This window comes from Pseudorasbora parva, chromosome 17, assembly GCF_024679245.1.
Source record: "Pseudorasbora parva isolate DD20220531a chromosome 17, ASM2467924v1, whole genome shotgun sequence".
Lineage (NCBI taxonomy): Eukaryota > Metazoa > Chordata > Actinopteri > Cypriniformes > Gobionidae > Pseudorasbora > Pseudorasbora parva.
In genome coordinates this window covers 44,487,627-44,512,830 of record NC_090188.1, presented here as the reverse complement: position 1 = coordinate 44,512,830, position 25,204 = coordinate 44,487,627, and the positions used below count along the sequence as shown (strand labels likewise).

The 25,204-nt window shown below is 42.0% G+C and overlaps 1 protein-coding gene across 1 annotated transcript in view; it reads right to left on the bottom strand.

The window, feature by feature from the left end:
- cfap36 (cilia and flagella associated protein 36) overlaps positions 1-25,204 on the bottom strand; it is a 39,915-nt gene that overhangs the window by 4,678 nt on the left and 10,033 nt on the right. Inside the window, exons 2-6 of the mRNA XM_067421766.1 lie at positions 19,991-20,055; positions 19,414-19,512; positions 8,211-8,325; positions 5,393-5,480; positions 4,182-4,314 (exon numbers count right to left, since the gene is read on the bottom strand). Of these exons, the coding sequence (XP_067277867.1) occupies positions 4,182-4,314; positions 5,393-5,480; positions 8,211-8,325; positions 19,414-19,512; positions 19,991-20,055 (500 nt within the window). The remainder of the gene's footprint in view (positions 1-4,181; positions 4,315-5,392; positions 5,481-8,210; positions 8,326-19,413; positions 19,513-19,990; positions 20,056-25,204) is intronic.

Genomic DNA, 25,204 nt, shown 5'->3' with positions numbered 1-25,204 from the left:
TACACTCTCACTCAGTCACTCTCACTCAGTCACTCTTACACTCTCACTCAGTCACTCTCACTCAGTCACTCTTACACTCTCACTCAGTCACTCTTACACTCTCACTCAGTCACTCTTACACTCTCACTCAGTCACACTCACCCTTACACTCACCCTCTCACACTCACTCTCACTCTTACACTCTCACTCAGTCACTCTTACACTCTCACTCTTACACTCTCACTCAGTCACTCTTACACTCTCACTCAGTCACTCTCACTCAGTCACTCTTACACTCTCACTCAGTCACTCTTACACTCTCACTCAGTCACTCTCACTCAGTCACTCTCACTCAGTCACTCTCACTCAGTCACTCTCACTCTTACACTCTCACTCAGTCACTCTTACACTCTCACTCAGTCACTCTTACACTCTCACTCAGTCACTCTTACACTCTCACTCAGTCACTCTCACTCAGTCACTCTTACACTCTCACTCAGTCACTCTTACACTCTCACTCAGTCACTCTTACACTCTCACTCAGTCACTCTTACACTCTCACTCAGTCACTCTTACACTCTCACTCAGTCACTCTTACACTCTCACTCAGTCATTCTCACTCAGTCACTCTTACACTCTCACTCAGTCACTCTTACACTCTCACTCAGTCACTCTTACACTCTCACTCAGTCACTCTTACACTCTCACTCAGTCACTCTTACACTCTCACTCAGTCACTCTTACACTCTCACTCAGTCACTCTCACTCAGTCACTCTCACTCTTACACTCTCACTCAGTCACTCTTACACTCTCACTCAGTCACTCTTACACTCTCACTCAGTCACTCTTACACTCTCACTCAGTCATTCTCACTCAGTCACTCTTACACTCTCACTCAGTCACTCTTACACTCTCACTCAGTCACTCTTACACTCTCACTCAGTCACTCTTACACTCTCACTCAGTCATTCTCACTCAGTCACTCTTACACTCTCACTCAGTCACTCTTACACTCTCACTCAGTCACTCTTACACTCTCACTCAGTCACTCTTACACTCTCACTCAGTCACTCTTACACTCTCACTCAGTCACTCTTACACTCTCACTCAGTCACTCTCACTCAGTCACTCTCACTCAGTCACTCTCACTCAGTCACTCTCACTCTTACACTCTCACTCAGTCACTCTTACACTCTCACTCAGTCACTCTTACACTCTCACTCAGTCACTCTTACACTCTCACTCAGTCACTCTTACACTCTCACTCAGTCACTCTCACTCAGTCACTCTTACACTCTCACTCAGTCACTCTTACACTCTCACTCAGTCACTCTTACACTCTCACTCAGTCACTCTCACTCAGTCACTCTTACACTCTCACTCAGTCACTCTTACACTCTCACTCAGTCACTCTCACTCTCACTCACCCTCACTCTTACACTCTCACTCCTAAGGCCGGAACACACCAAGCCGACGATCGGCCGTCGGGCAGTTTTTGTGCGTCGGCCAACTAAGTTTCCTCGGTGTGTTCCACACAGTTCCACGCCGTCGGCTGGCGTTGGTCCTCGTCGGCTGTTTTTCAGCCGATTCGACATGTTAAATCGGCGTCGCCGCATGTCGGTCAGTCGGGACAAATGATCGTTCTGATTTGCTGTTCAGCTAGCGAACCAGTGCACGAGAAAATAAAACGGAAGTGACGAAGCAAGTAAACGACAGAGTCAAGAGGGAACACAGAACGCCTGTCTCCTCCATAGACAGTAAAAGAAAGGTGTCGTCTCATTTGATTATATTCCTCATTCCGATACATGTTAACACATGTTAATATATATGGCTGTGTAGACCGAGGCAAGTGAAGACAAACTGATCAGCATGATCCAGCAAAGGCCAGCTTAGTATCACACTACGGGAAAATGTTAACGTTATGTCAACTGTGTGGCAAAAGCAGAACCGTGGCGTGAGATCGCAAATAAAGTTGTCATGTCAGGTAAGATTTCCTTTTTTGCAATAGTTTTTTCTTCTTCAGTAGTCCATATTTAAAAAAAACCCTGCATGTTAGATTGTTGTGTGCAACTTTCATCTTTGCACAGCAGTTAATTTCACATTCAAAATGCACTAAAGATATCAAAACACTTAATGCATGTCTTTATGTCCAAAAGCAATGATAAATCCACAGTTTAGCCCTCATATATTTCGGTTGTACTAACTGTGTGGAGAGTTTTGCAAAAGTGACCTAAATGTATTGAGAAATGTGTTCAAGCGACTGTAAAAAAAAATGCTGTCATCCAGAATACATCCAGTTAAAAGTAGAACAAAAATGAACATTACAATAGCCATGAAATTGACATAACTCAGCGTAATGTTTTTTTTTTTTATTGTCCCTCAGAGAAAGAGCTCAAGAAGCGGTGGGATTCATTGCGAACCCAGTACATGTGTTACAAGAAACCTGGACCCTCAGGAAGTTCTGGAGCTCAGAAGACCCACCTGCAGTTTCTAGAACCTCACACAAAAAGGAAGGAGTGCACCTCAAATCTAACTATCAGGGTACACACACACACACACACACACACACACACACACACACACACACGTGTGTGTGTGTGTATAATTTATTTTATTTATTTTTTCTTTCCATTTGAACAAATGAACATTTTGCTGTTGGTAAAGTGGCCAATGAATGTTCAGATGGGTCTATTTACAAGTAATTCAACAAATCAACTTCCACAATGTGCATCTGAATAGATCCATTTAGCCAATTTGCAGGGTATTGTTTTAGCTATGCCCTGTTATTGTTATGGGTTATTGGTGATTAAGTGTAAGAATCTATTGTATCACATTGTTCACATTTTGATTGTGTCTTTAAGGAACCTTTGTCTGAAAGTGAATCCTGTTTACCCTCAGATGGTACCAACAGTGACACCTGGATTGGCCCCCGTGAGGAGCCCAGCTTCATTACGGCTGAGCTACGGCCCAGTACACCCTTGGCTGAATCTACACATAGAGCTACTTTTATAGCTATTCTCTATAGAGCTATTTGTGCCCATTGTACTGAACATTGGAAAATAAAAAACTTTGACTTTGGGTACTTGCATTCACAGTTCTTTATGTAAAAAAGGATCACAAAACACAAGATGATGCAGAATTCTAACCCTTATTTTGCAATTTGACATCTAACTAGCAGGGTAAATAAACACATCTGTATTGATGTTTTAATTTAAGAATAAATAGATTTTCAATTAATAGAGACATATTTTCATAATGTGTTACTTCCACAATACAATGTTATCAAAGTGCAATATCTGTAAATTTATAGTTAGCATGGTTACTGTCAGTTAAGTTCAGTGTATGGTTTAGTGTTACATTATTTTCATGAACATTTCTGTGCCACTGGAGATTTCATTTCCAAACTGCTGTTATGTGATGTGCAAGAAGCAGCATGATATCATTTTGAAGATTTCCAATGAAAAAAAAAAATACAAATTCTGTCATAATTCATTGAACTAGCACCAAGCATTGTCACAAACATAATTTACTGTAAATCAGAATGCGTCATACATATATATTTATTTTAACAATCCTTATAAGTGGCCATTGTTCAGATTGTGTCACATTAACTTCCACAATGCATCTGAATGAGCCAATTTGCAGGGTATTGTTTGAGCTATGCCCTGTTATTGTTATGGTTCATTGATAGGTGAACAAGTGTAATAATCTATGGTTTCACATTTTGACTTCGGGTATGGTTTCACCCATTATTGAGCGTTCCTCGTATTTTTGGCGTCCGCTTCTACCTTTCCTCTTCCACAAGTAAACGACCAAGGGCTGACAACGGCAATGCCATTTGCAACGTTCTGAAATGCACGAATCCGTCTGTGTGGGGAAACGAAAACGACAGCTGATATCTTTATAGCTCTTCCGGTTTCCCTCTTCGAATAACGAAAACAGACTACTGCCACCAGCTGGGACGGAAAGGTATTTCCTCTAACGCAGGCGCAGAACGGACGCGCTATTGGCCGTCTGATGTCGAGCGTCGGCTTGGTGTGTTCCTAGCTTTATACTCACTCTCACACTCTCCCTCACTCTTACACTCTCACTCAGTCACTCTCACACTCACCCTCACTTTTACTCTTACACTCACTCTCTCACTCTCACACTCACACTCACTCAGTCTGAGATGTACTGTGTGTGTGTGTGTGGGACGTACTGTTAGTGTGTGTGGTGTCCCAGAGTCCTGAGGCTCAGTAGTGTTTCCCACAGGAGCGTCTGATAGGCTGCTGGATGTGGAGGCTGGCTCCTGTCGCTCCATCATCTCCAGATCATACTCCTCCTTCGACCTCCTGCAGGACACAAACAAAAGTCAATAAAGAGAGACCCCCCCCCCCCCCCCATCATTCGATCATTCGAAAACTTAGAAACTCTAAATTCATCCTGTGAAAACAGTGTTAAAATCAGATGTTGCGTTACCATGAAACCTATACTCTAAATTCTTCTAACAGGCTCCTCTCCCTAGTGGGCGGGGACATGATTCATATTACGAAATGCATTTTAACTGCTTTATAATCAAAATCTTTTCACATCTTGGCAAAACACATGTCATTGGAAAGGTCTGAGTCTCAATGTTCCATATTTGGTGTCTGTTTTATGATGGAAGTGATATTTGGATAGACATTTACAGGAAAATGCATTAAAAAAAACAATCAATGGAAGTGAATGACACCCTATGGCTATTTTTGGTATAGCGCCTAAACAAAATCTCATGGGGACTTTCATTTTTGTGATATCAACTTTAGAACACAACTTGGTTAGACATATGGCTTTGGTTTTATAGTAATTTTAGAGTAAAACTTTTCTTTGGTAAAATGATATTTAATTTATTTTTCATTATTTCATATTTTGATATGCTTTCAGTAATAATCTGCTTAGTGTCTTCTTTAAATCAAGACCAAACTTAAGTCTATATTCAAAAGCATTCTTGAATTACAGGCTTTTAGGGTTGGATAATGCATTTTTATGACTTTTCTCAGCGGTGGGGGGGTGGTGTAGTTAAAACCACATGGCGTCTGAATGTTCGTTCCCGTTTATACGCACTCATCATTGACTCGTATGATCCCTCAGATCGTCACAGACGCCCGTCCAGGTCACGTGAGGTTCTGTGAGCTAACCCTGATCTCTTAATGGCATTCATTAAGCTCAGCATCTTAATTAATAGCAGCAGAATCGACCAGTGACCTGCTTTAGGTCAGTGCTCCCTCAGTGGCTCTTTATGCCTGCGCTGAAGACGCAGATCTGGGCTGTCAATCATGACTCAACACTTTACTTCCACACAATCAGAGTTAATGAGGGAATGTGTTACTTAACATCTGCTGCCATTCTTGGCTCATTATGTAAGGTCTGATGTCACACAGGTGAACTCACCTGAGAACCTCCTGAAGAATCTTCATCTCCTGCTGCTCGAGTTCATTCATTACGTCCACACCATCGGTCAGACACTCGGGCAGCCCGCCTGACACACACACACACACACACACACACACACACACACACACACACACACACACACATACACACACACGTGTATTGGTGGAACAATTGGTTATCAGCAAAAATCTATACAGATAGTTTTTCCGGGTTGTGTCCGTAGCCGAAGCGGCTGAGAAGGGTCTGCTGGCATTATATAGCACAAGAGTGATGAGAAGGGTCCGCTGGCATTACATAGCACAAGAGCGATGAGAAGGGTCCGCTGGCATTATATAGAACAAGAGTGATGAAAAGGGTCCGCTGGCATTATATAGCACGAGCGATGAGAAGGGTCCGCTGGCATTATATAGAACAAGAGCGATGAGAAGGGTCCGCTGGCATTATATAGAACAAGAGCGATGAGAAGGGTCCGCTGGCATTATATAGCACGAGCGATGAGAAGGGTCCGCTGGCATTACATAGCACAAGAGCGATGAGAAGGGTCCGCTGGCATTATATAGAACAAGAGCGATGAGAAGGGTCCGGTGGCATTATATAGCACAAGGGCAGTGAGAAGGGTCCGCTGGCATTATATAGCACAAGGGCAGTGAGAAGGGTCCGCTGGCATTATATAGCACAAGAGTGATGAGAAGGGTACACTGGCATCATATAGCACAAGAGCGATGAGAAGGGTACACTGGCATCATATAGCACAAGAGCGATGAGAAGGGTCCGCTGGCATTATATAGCACAAGAGCGATGAGAAGGGTCCGCTGGCATTATATAGCACAAGAGTTATGAGAAGGGTCCGCTGGCATTATATAGCACAAGAGTTATGAGAAGGGTCCGCTGGCATTATATAGCACAAGAGTGATGAGAAGGGTCCGCTGGCATTATATAGCACAAGGGCGATGAGAAGGGTCCGTTGGCATTATATAGCACAAGAGTTATGAGTAGGGTCTGCTGGCATTATATAGCACAAGAGTGATGAGAAGGGTCTGCTGGCATTATATAGCACAAGAGCGATGAGAAGGGTCCGCTGGCATTATATAGCACAAGAGCGATGAGAAGGGTCCGCTGGCATTATATAGCACAAGAGCGATGAGAAGGGTCCGCTGGCATCATATAGCACAAGAGTGATGAGAAGGGTCCGCTGGCATTATATAGCACAAGAGTGATGAGAAGGGTCCGCTGGCATTATATAGCACAAGAGCGATGAGAAGGGTCTGCTGGCATTATATAGCACAAGAGTGATGAGAAGGGTCCGCTGGCATTATATAGCACAAGAGTTATGAGTAGGGTCTGCTGGCATTATATAGCACAAGAGTGATGAGAAGGGTCCGCTGGCATTATATAGCACAAGAGTGATGAGAAGGGTCTGCTGGCATTATATAGCACAAGAGCGATGAGAAGGGTCCGCTGGCATTATATAGCACAAGAGCGATGAGAAGGGTCCGCTGGCATTATATAGCACAAGAGTGATGAGAAGGGTCCGCTGGCATCATATAGCACAAGAGCGATGAGAAGGGTCCGCTGGCATTATATAGCACAAGAGTGATGAGAAGGGTCCGCTGGCATTATATAGCACAAGAGCGATGAGAAGGGTCTGCTGGCATTATATAGCACAAGAGTGATGAGAAGGGTCCGCCGGCATTATATAGCACAAGAGCGATGAGAAGGGTCCGCTGGCATTATATAGCACAAGAGCGATGAGAAGGGTCCGCTGGCATTATATAGCACAAGAGCGATGAGAAGGGTCCGCTGGCATTATATAGCACAAGAGCGATGAGAAGGGTCCGCTGGCATTATATAGCACAAGAGTTATGAGAAGGGTCTGCTGGCATTATATAGCACAAGAGTGATGAGAAGGGTCCGCTGGCATTATATAGCACAAGAGCGATGAGAAGGGTCCGCTGGCATCATATAGCACAAGAGTGATGAGAAGGGTCTGCTGGCATTATATAGCACAAGAGTGATGAGAAGGGTCCGCTGGCATTATATAGCACAAGAGCGATGAGAAGGGTCCGCTGGCATCATATAGCACAAGAGCGATGAGAAGGGTCCGCTGGCATTATATAGCACAAGAGTGATGAGAAGGGTCCGCTGGCATTATATAGCACAAGAGTGATGAGAAGGGTCCGCTGGCATTATATAGCACAAGAGCGATGAGAAGGGTCCGCTGGCATTATATAGCACAAGAGTGATGAGAAGGGTCTGCTGGCATTATATAGCACAAGAGCGATGAGAAGGGTCTGCTGGCATTATATAGCACAAGAGTGATGAGAAGGGTCCGCTGGCATTATATAGCACAAGAGCGATGAGAAGGGTCTGCTGGCATTATATAGCACAAGAGTGCTGAGAAGGGTCTGCTGGCATTATATAGCACAAGAGCGATGAGAAGGGTCCGCTGGCATTATATAGCACAAGAGTGATGAGAAGGGTCTGCTGGCATTATATAGCACAAGAGTGCTGAGAAGGGTCTGCTGGCATTATATAGCACAAGAGTGATGAGAAGGGTCCGCTGGCATTATATAGCACAAGAGCGATGAGAAGGGTCTGCTGGCATTATATAGCACAAGAGTGATGAGAAGGGTCCGCTGGCATTATATAGCACAAGAGTGATGAGAAGGGTCCGCTGGCATTATATAGCACAAGAGAAAGCAAACTGTATCGTCATGCAGCTGACAGAAATATAAACAAATCAGAAACGCATTCAATTGTTAATGGTGCGACAGTCCTAAAGTCAAACACACACACACGTCTGTGGAGTAATTACCGTTTCTCTCTTTGATGACGTGCAGCGCCTGCAGCTGGAGCTCCATGTTCTTCTGGACCATCAGGGAGCGGAACATCTGGAAGTCACTGGTGGCAAGAACTGGCTGGAGAACAGCCTGTTAAAGGAAGAGCCAAAGGTCACGCCACTGACATCAGGAGCCTCACACACACACACACACACACACACACACACACACACACACACACACACACACACACACACACACATACACACACACACACACACACACACACACACACACACACACATCATCTCTTCCTACGGTCTAGAGCAGGGGTTAACTTTATGATCAAGGGCCGCCGTATGATGAACCTTCATGAGGGACCTCCTTTCTGAAATCCACGTTCTTATGACAAAAAAATGTAACCGTTAGATTGATAGTGTGACGTATTATAAGTACAAAATATTGTTTCCAAACTTAATTTGGCTGTACTGAATGTTGGCTTTATTAACCTGAAGAAGAACATTTTCATTTAAAAACTATTTGTATAAGCAACTTTCACAATAATGTAAAAGCCTCTCGTGTACTGCGTTACTCGTGCTAGACGGAGACAAACACACAGATCTGGACAAACTGCAGAACAGGAGACGCTAGGCCTGAAACAGACCGTCCGGTAGACTTTATCCGGCTTTGACTTTTTATTCTCTGCAATTTTCTGGAGGACCCCAGTTTGAAAACCCCTGGTGTGGAGAACAGAAATACACACACACACACACACACACACACACACACACACACACACACACACACACACACACACACACACACACACACACACACACACACACACACACACACACGGCTGCTCCTCCCACTGGATAACAGACAGACACCGCCCCCTTTCCTCACAGCTCGGGATTATCCATCCCTATATGAGCTGCAGAAGGAAGGTTAAAACTCTCCGAGATGATAAATACGTTTCAAATGAAACATGCTCACAAACGTCATCAAAAGCAGAGGCGGACCGAGGCGAGCAGAGGCGAGCTTCATTACTCAAACCTCATGACTGCTGCATGGGACTAAACTACAGCAGCTCAGGCTGGGCCGCATCGAGTGTTCCACAAACACAGAGCACAGCTGATCCAGTCTTCTCCATCTTTATTATTAGCAGTTCTTCAACATGAATGTTTCCTCTGAACATGAATGGGTCATTTAGGCTTCTCTGGCCTACTCGTGATGTTTTATTTTTATATTGCCAATATATTTTGGAGATTTTTGGATCTGGTTATCCTTCGTCCTTCTCCTTTCCATTACCAACAGGTGTGTGACGGTAATTGTGTACTAATAAATACGGCCAATAGATATTAAATCATTATGTAATGATGAAATCATAACTGTTTTTATGTTTATTTAAAATAATAGACTAATTCAAAGCTAGGCCATAACAGGTCAAAGAGCACAGGGAACGGAACTCTAGGTCTAATTCTAGTTGGGAATAATTCATCTGGGACTATTTCAAACAATATCTGCATTAACTGTCAAATATATTATTAGTCCCGAGATTCTTCGCATGAGTGGATAAATACGTGCATCCGCTGCTTATATTTGAGTTCCTCAGTGGTGTAATAGTAGACTTTTAGAAAATCGCCTCAAATGTTCAGAGTTTTAATCCGCTCGTATAGTTTTCCTCATTAAAATGTTCATCAGTGATTGTTTATTAAGAGCATGGACACACTGCATGTGTGTGTGCAATTTAGTTTTGTGATTTCACCGGAAAGAATATTCTCTCTCCGCAATGGCATTACGCAATACATTGACGCGCTCGTCTGTGTGTGTGTGTGTGAGTGTGTGTGTGTGTGACGACTGCGCAAGCCAAAAGAGAATGTAAACCCTGCCTATTTATATAATGCTATATAATGTATATAATATTATATAATGCTATATAATGCTATATAATGTATATAATGCTATATAATGTTATATAATGCTATATAATGTTATATAATGCTATATAATGTTACATAATGCTATATAATGTATATAATGTTATTTAATGCTATATAATGTATATAATGCTATATAATGCTATATAATGTTATTTAATGTTATTTAATGCTATATAATGTATATAATGTTATTTAATGCTATATAATGTATATAATGCTATATAATGTTATTTAATGCTATATAATGCTATATAATGTATATAATGTATATAATGTTATATAATGTACATAATGCTATATAATTTATATAATGCTATAAAATGTTATTTAATGCTATAAAATGTATATAATGCTATATAATGTATATAATGCTATATAATGCTATATAATGTATATAATGTTATATAATGCTATAAAATGTATATAATGCTATATAATGTATATAATGCTATATAATGTATATAATGCTATATAATGCTATATAATGTATATAATGCTATATAATGTTATATAATGCTATATAATGTATATAATGCTATATAATGTATATAATGTTATATAATGCTATAAAATGTATATAATGCTATATAATGTATATAATGCTATATAATGTATATAATGCTATATAATGTTATATAATGCTATATAATGTATATAATGTATTTAATGCTATATAATGTATATAATGCTATATAATGTTATATAATGCTATATAATGTATATAATGCTATATAATGTATATAATGCTATATAATGCTATATAATGTATATAATGCTATATAATGTTATATAATGCTATATAATGTATATAATGCTATATAATGTATATAATGCTATATAATGTATATAATGCTATATAATGTATATAATGCTATATAATGTTATATAATGCTATATAATGTATATAATGCTATATAATGTATATAATGCTATATAATGCTATATAATGTATATAACGCTATATAATGCTATATAATGTATATAATGCTATATAATGTTATATAATGTATATAATGCTATATAATGCTATATAATGTTATATAATGCTATATAATGTATATAATGCTATATAATGTATATAATGCTATATAATGTTATATAATGCTATATAATGTATATAATGCTATATAATGTATATAATGCTATATAATGTATATAATGCTATATAATGCTATATAATGTATATAATGCTATATAATGTATATAATGCTATATAATGTATATAATGCTATATAATGCTATATAATGTTATATAATGCTATATAATGTATATAATGCTATATAATGTATATAATGCTATATAATGTTATATAATGCTATATAATGTATATAATGCTATATAATGTATATAATGCTATATAATGCTATATAATGTATATAATGTATTTAATGCTATATAATGTATTTAATGCTATATAATGTATATAATGTATTTAATGCTATATAATGTATATAATGCTATATAATGTTATATAATGCTATATAATGTATATAATGCTATATAATGTATATAATGCTATATAATGCTATATAATGTATATAATGTATTTAATGCTATATAATGTATTTAATGCTATATAATGTATATAATGTATTTAATGCTATATAATGTATATAATGTTATATAATGCTATATAATGTATATAATGCTATATAATGTATATAATGCTATATAATGTATATAATGCTATATAATGCTATATAATGTATATAATGCTATATAATGCTATATAATGCTATATAATGTATATAATGTATATAATGCTATATAATGTATATAATGCTATATAATGCTATATAATGTATATAATGCTATATAATGTTATATAATGCTATATAATGTATATAATGCTATATAATGTATATAATGTTATATAATGCTATAAAATGTATATAATGCTATATAATGTATATAATGCTATATAATGTATATAATGCTATATAATGTTATATAATGCTATATAATGTATATAATGTATTTAATGCTATATAATGTATATAATGCTATATAATGTTATATAATGCTATATAATGTATATAATGCTATATAATGTATATAATGCTATATAATGCTATATAATGTATATAATGCTATATAATGCTATATAATGCTATATAATGTTATATAATGCTATATAATGTTATATAATGCTATATAATGTATATAATGCTATATAATGTATATAATGCTATATAATGTATATAATGCTATATAATGTTATATAATGCTATATAATGTATATAATGCTATATAATGTATATAATGCTATATAATGCTATATAATGTATATAACGCTATATAATGCTATATAATGTATATAATGCTATATAATGTTATATAATGTATATAATGCTATATAATGCTATATAATGTTATATAATGCTATATAATGTATATAATGCTATATAATGTATATAATGCTATATAATGTTATATAATGTATATAATGCTATATAATGCTATATAATGTATATAATGCTATATAATGTATATAATGCTATATAATGCTATATAATGTATATAATGCTATATAATGCTATATAATGTTATATAATGCTATATAATGTATATAATGCTATATAATGTATATAATGCTATATAATGTTATATAATGCTATATAATGTATATAATGCTATATAATGTATATAATGCTATATAATGCTATATAATGTATATAATGTATTTAATGCTATATAATGTATTTAATGCTATATAATGTATATAATGTATTTAATGCTATATAATGTATATAATGCTATATAATGTTATATAATGCTATATAATGTATATAATGCTATATAATGTATATAATGCTATATAATGCTATATAATGTATATAATGTATTTAATGCTATATAATGTATTTAATGCTATATAATGTATATAATGTATTTAATGCTATATAATGTATATAATGCTATATAATGTTATATAATGCTATATAATGTATATAATGCTATATAATGTATATAATGCTATATAATGCTATATAATGTATATAATGTATATAATGCTATATAATGCTATATAATGCTATATAATGTATATAATGCTATATAATGCTATATAATGCTATATAATGTATATAATGTATATAATGCAGCTAAATGGTACAGTATTTGCCTGTCATGAGTTCTCCCCAAAAATGGCACTGGAGTAAAGTACAGATCCGTCAGAATTGTCCTGAAGTAAATGTTCTCCGTTACTGTCCAGCTCTGATCAAACACTCATTTAATAAATCACACTTACTCTAATTCTCAGTGTAGTGAAACTGCATTCGGTGCGAAGGCAAAGAAACGTAACTTTACAATGAGCAGGTGAAATAAGGTTTTGTAGTGCAAATAGCAAGTCAGCTTTATTTCTGGTATGGTGTCTCTGGACATGTGATGCACAGAGCTCAAATCTGATTGGCTCTGTGGTTGAACGTTGACCTTCGCAGTGAAAATCTTCTTTACGGTGTGTTTGCATTAATGGCTGACTTCAGCTGATCAGCAGTTTCTGGCTCAGGTCAGTCTGCTGGCTCACTAACCCCGTTCTCTAATCTCCGCCACCGGCCTGAACCTGCCTGCGTGTGTGTCTCAGGGTCTGCTCAGGACAGGCTGGGATGTTTTCATGATAACCAGCCTTTAATTCAGGCCTCAGGAACGAGCCGAAACAAGAGCCTTTCTCTCAGAAGCAGCAGACATCTAAACCTTTAGAGGTGAACCGAAACTACTCGATTTAAGCTTTTCCATTCGCTCCAATAGCAGAAGAAAAAATACAGCAGTGAGCAGCAGTTATCAGGACTCAAGCGAGTTAAGGCCTTAAAGGGTTAGTTCAGCGATAAATGTAAACTCTGTGATTAATTCCTCCTGTGGTTGGCCAGCCGTCAGACCTCCGCTCATCTTCACACACAGATGAAGATATTAGTGTTGAAATCCGATGGCTCAGAAAGGCCTTCATTGACACCAATGTCATTTCCTCTCTCAAGACCCATAAAGGCACTAAAGACGTCGTTACAAAGCCCATCTCACTACAGCGGCTCTACTATCATTGATGAAGAGGCCAGAATAGAGTTAGTGCGGGAAAACACTAAATAACGACTTATATAGTGATGGCCGATTTCAGAACAAAGCTTCGAACCGTTACGCCGCATTCACACGGGGCGTAGGCGTTAACGCTTGACGGAGGGCGTGGCTGAAGCTGGGTGCTGACGCGATCGTCATAGTGACAACAGCCAATCACATTAACTTGCCGCTTGGACCAAAACACAACACAAAAAAGCGCCTTTTTTGGTTGTATGTGCGAGTGCGATTGCCCGTGTAGTTGTTGTCAGCGCACTGCACAGGTGCACGAAGCTGTTAAGTACATTAAATCCCGAAAAAGCGCCGACAGCGGGAAGAATATCACGTAGTGGTCCAGGAGCTGCGTCTGGATTTTTAACGGTCTATGGTCTGGATGTTTCACGGAGCAGTAATGAACGTAATTGGCTATTGTCTGCTGTAGGATATTTGCATACGGCGATCTGATTGGATGACGCCTGCGCTGGCGCTTGAAAAGTTGAGAATTCTTCAACTTCTGCCGCTTGCAACGCGAGTGAAGCGCCGCGACGGAACCCACAATTCAGTTCGGCAACGGATGATGTCACCAATTAAAAGTAAATGGGAGGCGTTAACGCCTACGCCCCGTGTGAATGCGGCGTTATGAGTCAGTGAATCGATTCATGATTCAGATCGTGTGTCAATCTGCTGAAATCACGAGACTCTGGCGATCCGAATCATGAATTAGTTCTTGATTAGTTCCGTTATTTATCAGCCGTGTGAAGCCATCTGTGCAGCAGTAATCTAATTATTGGCCTTACTGTAAATAAGACAATATTCTGGTCAAGGTGTTTACATGAGTGGCTTTTAGAGTACTCCGTTCATGTTCCCGTTTTACATGTGAAAGAACATAGCCTAGCATGGGGACGTAATGAAACCGGTCTATGTTCTCCAACATCCAATCATAGCGTGACTTTGGCAGGTCTGTTCAAATGAATGGGCTCAGGAAACCCGCTGTAACTTCACCTGCAGGTGTCGCTGTTGGACAGTGTTACTTTACATTAAGAAGTATAAAAATCACTCGTTTTTATATACATTTAAGTTATTTATTTATTTATTTTTGAAGAGACACTGCCGGTCTGTCCTCCTTCTTGACAGCCTACATTTAGAATAATAGATTTGATTAACGGTGAAAAAGGTTTCGTTTTTCCTGCCGTCGAGCCACAGGCGTTCACTGAATGACCCATCCGGTTCGCGATTAATGAGCATATTAGCTAATTACAACACAATATAGAGAGGACGCAGTGTTCAGAATGAACAGTCAAGCAAAACACACACCGCCCATAGCGACGCGTGATCGCAACGACATTTCAGACGGACAGATACGTAAAAGATAAACGGGACTTTTCCGCCATAAGGATATTCTGTTTTGTACACGTTGTTATATTAATTATAATTCCAATTCTGTTTTATTGGCCACAATATTATCGATGATTGTTGAGAGGGTCACTTTTGCTTAATTTTCAGAAAGGGCAGCGGCTCGAACCCCCAAACCCCCCTCTGCACTTCCCTGGTGTGAGTAGCTTAACGTGTCCTGTCACAAAATGCGGCGAAATCTCCGACACGACGTTATAGTTAGATTAAGGTGTGTACATGTCTGTAATGCTCTCTGATAATGCGACTAAAATAGGCATACTCCACATGTCTTAACCCGATTTATGTGTAGTTAGATTACGACTTTAACCGGATAAAGGTCATTAGAAACCGCTGTCTACATGGCAGCCTCTTAATCAGAGTATTGTCTTAATCAGATTAATATCGGAGTATTGTTGTCCATGTAAACATAGTCAATGTTACAACCCAGAAGCTGATCACCACATCCCCTACTCAGAAGCCATGGGTGATCGGGGAGCTGCGACTCCTGCTGAAGACACGCAATACGGCCTTCAGATCAGGAGAAGCCTACAGCACAGCCAGAGCAAACCTGAAGAGGACAGAGGGACATGTTTCCAACTGTGATCCTCGACGCATGTGGCAGGGCATTCAGGCCATCGGGACTACAAACCCACCCACTCCACTCGCACCGCCACTGATGCCAACTTCCTGAACCAGCTAAAGGACTTATGCTCGCTTTGAAAGAGACACCAGAGAAACTGCCACCAAGCTCAAACCCTCAGCTGGCCACCCACCAATCCCTCTCCTCCACAGATGTCTGCAATGCCCTGGTCTTTCAGGACATTTTCAACCTGTCTCTTGCCCAAGCAGCTGTACCAACATGCTTCAAATGCCCTTCCATTGTGCCATTGCCAAAACACTCCAGCCCGCCGGGCCTTAAAGGACAGCTCCGGTGAGAAATGCCCCTCGGGGTAACTAGCAGATGGTTAGCAATGGTCCACTACGCTAGTGTGTCAGATGGAGCGTCACTGACTGGCTTAAACCATGATGGCAATGGCATAATGTGCATTTATACAACTATAATACAATAATGCGGCGACATAAAGAAGGACATTTACTTTTGATACTTAAGTACTTCTGAAAACATATACTTCTGTACTATTACTCCAGTAAAAATCAGTTTACAACTTTCACTTGTAATGGAGTAATATTAGACCAGCAGTGCTGTTACTCCAGTAATGGGGTTGTGTATTTGTCCAGCTCTGGTTATCTTCTCTCCTCTTGGTTATTGTAACTCGGTTTAAACTGGCTTACCTAAGGGCTCTACAGCTGCCAGAGTACTGATGAAAGTGAAGAGGAGAGCGCACTACACCTACCAGCTCTTCAACGGACTGACCTTAAGGTTCTCTTATTGGTTTATTAAACACTGTATGATCTGACACCTCTACACATCTCAGACTGTCTGTCCAGCTGATGTTTGAGCTCCTCTACTGCTAACCTTCAGCAGAACCGATCCGCTGGCTCTGCTTTAAGCCACTATGAGCCAGATATTACAAATGATCTTCCTAATGAAGTGAAAGAGGCTCCAAGCAGTTACATTTTTAAAAAGCGGGTTAAGCTCTTTACGGTTGCTTATCAGAATAATAATCTGATGTGAAGCTTTCTTTACTGACACTGAGTTGATAAATCGCAAATTACTTTATTTTATATATTGTATTGTCTGCTGGTTCTGTGTGAATTTGTATTCCTATTATTGTTTTACGCTCAGGACGCACTGAGTTGCATTTCCTGTATGAAAAGTGTTATACAAATAAATATTTATTATTATTATTATTATTATTATTATTATATCATCCATTGCTATACTGCTCATCTTAATCTAACTTATTGTATACATTGATGTGTAAATACGTTTATAGTAATAACCATCTGTATATAATATTGTATATCATATTCATAGTACATATTCACCTGTAAATTCTGTTTACAGTAATAGTTATCTGTATATTATACTTATATAGTACATATTAACCTGTATATTCTGTTTATAGCAATAACCATCTCTATTTCTATCAGTAAATAACCCTGTCCTGCACTTCTGGTTAGACCTAAACCGCATTGTGTTGCCTCGTACCTGTACTTGTGTAATGACAATAAAGTTGAATCTAATCTAATCTTATTATGCGTTGTGTTGTCGGACGTGTTGCGTTCCCACACGAGCACCGACACACACTCTATAGATGAACATGACGACTCATGATAGTGGATGAGCTGAGCAGCGTAACTCCACAGCTAATGCTACATCAATGATCCGCTAGTTCAGTGTGTGTGTCGCCTCAGACTCAAACCCGTACGGCTGATCTAAAGCTGCTCATCTCTGACATTAGTCTGACTGAGATCGGCCTGTTCTGACGGAGTGTCTGAAGCTCAGGCTCCGCCCTCTTCTGGAAGGGGGCAGGGAGAAGCAGCTCATTTGCATTTAAAGGGACACACACAAAAACTCTGTGTTTGCTCACACCCAAATAGAGGCAAATTTAACAGTATAATAAATCATCTGGGGGTGTTTTGAGCTGAAACTTCACACACACATTCAGGAGACACTAGAGGTTTATATCACATCTTGTGAAAAGGAACGCCCTTTAACAGGTTTATAATCCAGCGTTTTAAGGTTAAAGTAATATTCATCTTTACAGTGTATATAACAAATGTAACGTTACTCTACTTAAAACATTACTTTATTTTCGATGGCAATAACTGGCTTCACCACCAGTCACATGATCGCGCGTCTGAGCCGCATTATAGCGCGCAGTGATCCGGAGATGTGCTTTAATGTATAAGCGTTTATCTGTTATGACGTATTAGTGTACGTGAGGGAGTCACTGGTGTGGGACTAGCAGTGAGAGATGGTAATAAAGATGAAAATGTCATCGGAGATCCACATCCTCTGGCATCATTATGTGTGTCTCTAATGCCTGCTTCAGACTACACGATATGTTTGTCTGTTACGATAGTCACCGTGTCAGATTACACGATTTTGACTCCTAAAATCTCGTGTCTGGACTGGAAACATGTCAGACTACAGGTTGACTACGCGACCAATCATCGCTTGTGTTCACGACGTGCGTGATGTCATCGACTTCCAGAAACGAGCGGAAACAAACGATGCCTGAAGCAGCGTGTTTTGGCTGTTTTATGTTTAGAAAAGCGCAAAAATAGAAAGAAAACCCGACAATGGACACGTTCCTGACGTGCTGGAAGAGGACAGTATGGGCTGTCAATCCTCCACAGAGAACTTGAGGTCAAATATTGTTGTTTTTATATTAAATATCTAGTTATTAGCCAGTAGTAAAAGCTGGCCAACACAACGTATTTGTAAATCATCTATTAAGCTTCCATTCCAGTAACGTTACTCGCCGGGTCGCTGAAGGGCTTCCGCTATCGTTCGCCAGCGTTTCTCTTTATTATTTTGACACACCGTACAGGCAGGAGTTCTGTTGCCACCGCTCCACTTTCCTCCTAAAGTTAGCCGCTCCGTCATCTCTCATGCGCTTCGCCGCGTTTGAAAGCTGTCTGTGCTCCGGTTGGTCAGCGGCACACGTGACGGAACCCGTCGTGAAGGACCGCTAAAATATTCAACATTCTAGTCTTTCTGTCGTGGCGTGGTGAACTATCGCAGACGCGGAGTCAGTTGTCGTATACTATGACACACTATACGAGATGAAACGACCGATTCTTGCGTCCCGACGTCCATTATCGTTTACGAATCCCTACGACACCTTACGTCAAACAGATCGTGCCAAATCCGGCTAATATCGTGTAGTGTGAGGAAGGCATTAGAGCAGTGTTTGTAAGGGTAAGCCCCATCCAGAGCAGTCTGACCTGCAGAGCTTTGGAGCCGCTGAGAGACGAGCAGGCGCTCACAAACTGAGGCTCGGTGATGCCCACCTCCTGCAGGAAGCTCTCCAGCAGACGCTCCACCTGCCAATCACAGCAGCGGTCAATCACTCAGAGCACTCGATGAAGAAGAAGAAGAGGAGGAAGAGGAAGGAGAAGAAGATGATGAGGAAGAGGAAGAAGGATGAGGAGGAGAAGAAGAGGAAGAAGAGGAAGAGGAAGAGGAAGAGGAAGAAGAAGAGGAAGAAGAGGAAGAGGAAGAGGAAGAGGAAGAAGAAGAGGAGGAAGAGGAAGAGGAGGAAGAGGAAGAGGAAGAAGAAGAAGAGGAGGAAGAGGAAGAAGAGGAGGAAGAGGAAGAGGAGGAAGAGGAAGAGGAAGAGGAGGAAGAGGAAGAAGACAAAGACGAGGAAGAGGAAGAGGAAGAAGAGGAAGAGGAAGGATGAGGAGGAGAAGAAGAAGAAGAGGAAGAGGAAGAGGAAGAAGAAGAGGAGGAGGAAGAAGAGGAAGAAGAAGAGGAGGAGGAAGAGGAAGAAGAAGAAGCATTGAGGCGACGCTCGCTCACCAGCTGCTTGTACTGCTGATGGATCTCTGTGTAGGTCAGCTTATTCTCATCCTCATCATCGAACACTGAAACACACACACACACACACACACACACACACACACACACACACACACACACACGTTTTTGTGAAATGTGGGAATATTCTAGGCGTAATGGTTTTTAAACAGTACAAGCTGTATTTTCTATCCCCCCACACTACCCCTAAACCTACCCATCACACACACACGCATGCGCGCACACACACACACACTGCCCCTAAAGCTACCCATCACACACACACGCATGCGCGCACACACACACACACACACTGCCCCTAAAGCTACCCATCACACACACACGCATGCGCGCACACACACACACACTGCCCCTAAACCTACCCATCACACACACACGCATGCGCGCACACACACACACTGCCCCTAAAGCTACCCATCACACACACACGCATGCGCGCACACACACACACACACTGCCCCTAAAGCTACCCATCACACACACACGCATGCGCGCACACACACACACACACTGCCCCTAAACCTACCCATCACACACACACGCATGCGCACACACACACACACACTGCCCCTAAAGCTACCCATCACACACACACGCATGCGCGCACACACACACACACTGCCCCTAAACCTACCCATCACACACACACGCATGCGCGCACACACACACACTGCCCCTAAAGCTACCCATCACACACACACGCATGCGCACACACACACACACACTGCCCCTAAAGCTACCCATCACACACACACACATGCGCGCACACACACACACACTGCCCCTAAAGCTACCCATCACACACACACGCATGCGCGCACACACACACACACTGCCCCTAAAGCTACCCATCACACACACACGCATGCGCACACACACACACACACTGCCCCTAAACCTACCCATCACACACACACGCATGCGCGCACACACACACACACTGCCCCTAAACCTACCCATCACACACACACGCATGCGCGCACACACACACACACTGCCCCTAAAGCTACCCATCACACACACACGCATGCGCGCACACACACACACACTGCCCCTAAAGCTACCCATCACACACACACGCATGCGCGCACACACACACACACTGCCCCTAAAGCTACCCATCACACACACACGCATGCGCGCACACACACACACACTGCCCCTAAAGCTACCCATCACACACACACGCATGCGCACACACACACACACTGCCCCTAAACCTACCCATCACACACACACGCATGCGCGCACACACACACACTGCCCCTAAAGCTACCCATCACACACACACGCATGCGCGCACACACACACACACACTGCCCCTAAAGCTACCCATCACACACACACGCATGTGCGCACACACACACACACTGCCCCTAAACCTACCCATCACACACACACGCATGCGCACACACACACACACTGCCCCTAAAGCTACCCATCACACACACACGCATGCGCGCACACACACACACACACTGCCCCTAAAGCTACCCATCACACACACACACGCATGCGCGCACACACACACACACACTGCCCCTAAAGCTACCCATCACACACACACGCATGTGCGCACACACACACACACTGCCCCTAAACCTACCCATCACACACACACGCATGCGCACACACACACACACACTGCCCCTAAACCTACCCATCACACACACACGCATGCGCGCACACACACACACACTGCCCCTAAAGCTACCCATCACACACACACGCATGCGCGCACACACACACACACTGCCCCTAAAGCTACCCATCACACACACACGCATGCGCACACACACACACACACTGCCCCTAAAGCTACCCATCACACACACACGCATGCGCGCACACACACACACACTGCCCCTAAACCTACCCATCACACACACACGCATGCGCGCACACACACACACACTGCCCCTAAAGCTACCCATCACACACACACGCATGCGCGCACACACACACACACTGCCCCTAAAGCTACCCATCACACACACACGCATGCGCGCACACACACACACACTGCCCCTAAAGCTACCCATCACACACACACGCATGCGCGCACACACACACACACTGCCCCTAAAGCTACCCATCACACACACACGCATGCGCACACACACACACACTGCCCCTAAACCTACCCATCACACACACACGCATGCGCGCACACACACACACACTGCCCCTAAAGCTACCCATCACACACACACGCATGCGCGCACACACACACACACACTGCCCCTAAAGCTACCCATCACACACACACGCATGCGCGCACACACACACACACTGCCCCTAAACCTACCCATCACACACACACGCATGCGCACACACACACACACACTGCCCCTAAAGCTACCCATCACACACACACGCATGCGCGCACACACACACACACTGCCCCTAAACCTACCCATCACACACACACGCATGCGCGCACACACACACACACTGCCCCTAAAGCTACCCATCACACACACACGCATGCGCGCACACACACACACACTGCCCCTAAAGCTACCCATCACACACACACGCATGCGCGCACACACACACACACTGCCCCTAAAGCTACCCATCACACACACACGCATGCGCGCACACACACACACACTGCCCCTAAAGCTACCCATCACACACACACGCATGCGCACACACACACACACTGCCCCTAAACCTACCCATCACACACACACGCATGCGCGCACACACACACACTGCCCCTAAAGCTACCCATCACACACACACGCATGCGCGCACACACACACACACACTGCCCCTAAAGCTACCCATCACACACACACGCATGCGCGCACACACACACACACTGCCCCTAAAGCTACCCATCACACACACACGCATGTGCGCACACACACACACACTGCCCCTAAACCTACCCATCACACACACACGCATGCGCGCACACACACACACACTGCCCCTAAAGCTACCCATCACACACACACGCATGCGCGCACACACACACACACACTGCCCCTAAAGCTACCCATCACACACACACGCATGCGCGCACACACACACACACACACTGCCCCTAAAGCTACCCATCACACACACACGCATGCGCGCACACACACACACACTGCCCCTAAAGCTACCCATCACACACACACGCATGCGCGCACACACACACACACACTGCCCCTAAAGCTACCCATCACACACACACGCATGCGCGCACACACACACACACTGCCCCTAAAGCTACCCATCACACACACACGCATGCGCGCACACACACACACACTGCCCCTAAACCTACCCATCACACACACACGCATGCGCGCACACACACACACACACTGCCCCTAAAGCTACCCATCACACACACACGCATGCGCGCACACACACACACACTGCCCCTAAACCTACCCATCACACACACACGCATGCGCGCACACACACACACACTGCCCCTAAAGCTACCCATCACACACACACGCATGCGCGCACACACACACACACACTGCCCCTAAACCTACCCATCACACACACACGCATGCGCGCACACACACACACACACTGCCCCTAAAGCTACCCATCACACACACACGCATGCGCGCACACACACACACACTGCCCCTAAACCTACCCATCACACACACACGCATGCGCGCACACACACACACACTGCCCCTAAAGCTACCCATCACACACACACGCATGCGCGCACACACACACACACTGCCCCTAAAGCTACCCATCACACACACACGCATGCGCGCACACACACACACACTGCCCCTAAAGCTACCCATCACACACACACGCATGCGCGCACACACACACACACACTGCCCCTAAAGCTACCCATTAGGGATGGGACGATACACTTAAACTCACGATACGATGCACCTCGATATGCCAGGGTTACGATACGATATGTCACGATACGATATCAAATTATTATTTTTTCTTTCCAAATCTGTGATATTTTTTTTTTTACCAGCTAAGTAATGTACTTAAATGAAAGGTAGGATTTTTCTCTTTTTTTACAATTTGGTTCTATGTTGTTTTAAAAAAAAGGAGAATTTTTAGAAGTCCGGGACCTAATCTTAAACAGGGGTGCCAATAATTGTGGAGGGCACTGTAGGGCTGTCAATCGATTAAAATATTGAATCGCGATTAACTGCATGATTGTCATGAGTTAACTCGCGATTAATTCCAATTTAATCACACCTTTTTAGCAATTGTAAATGTCTCTTAAATTAAGTTTAAATTAAGTTTTTAATACTCTAACCAACATAGGTATGGACAAATATGCATTCTTTATGCAAATGTACATTTATTATTAGTGAAACCATACTTATTCAATAATAATCAATACAGCATGAAGACTAGACATATCAAAGGTCATAGATATGTTTATCTAAGAAATTGTTCATGTCTCTTAAGCCTAAACTTAATTTATATACTTAACTTACTCATTAAACTTAAATAATAATGAGTAAGTAGTGATTTCTCTCATTTTAACAATATAAAGGGAGTTTTTACACTGGCAGTTTAATTCAGAACAGGGCAAAGTTCGTATGAAAAATTGTTAAAGTGTACCAGTGAGCGAACCAGAACCACACCATACCTGGAGGAGGTCCATATTACACGAATAGGAATATAGAGCGGCCCCTTTAAGAGATCCGCATTCCCTACTGAACTGCCTTTGCGTGTGCGCGTCGAACTGGGCCGTGATTCACGTGGACAGTGTGAAGAACACGGACGACTCGGGAGCGCGCTTGTTCAGGAAAGTAACCTGTGCATTCGTTTTAGCCGATTGTAATGTATTTAGTTCAATAAAACACGTGTCCAGTAAGCGGTGATGGTGTTAATGATTTACCTCAGACATGAGCGAGAGTGAGCTGCAGTGCATCGCGCTCAGACTGCAGAGAATGTGCTCAGTGAAAAAACGCCCTTTTCTTTCTGGAGTCAGAATAAAAGTTAAACAGAAAATATGGTAGCTTATGTAGGCAATAACTGCATTTTTGGTTTAGAATATTAATGCTAATGTCAACCATTTTCTTTCTCTATTAATGTTTGCTGCTACATCCTTTGTCTGACTGCTCTCACTTTTTCCAACTACGGGCTCAGATCAAACTCAGATCAGACAGAAAATGCGCGCTGCGTTTTGTTATGTCTGCCCCACACACACACACACACACACACACACACACACACACA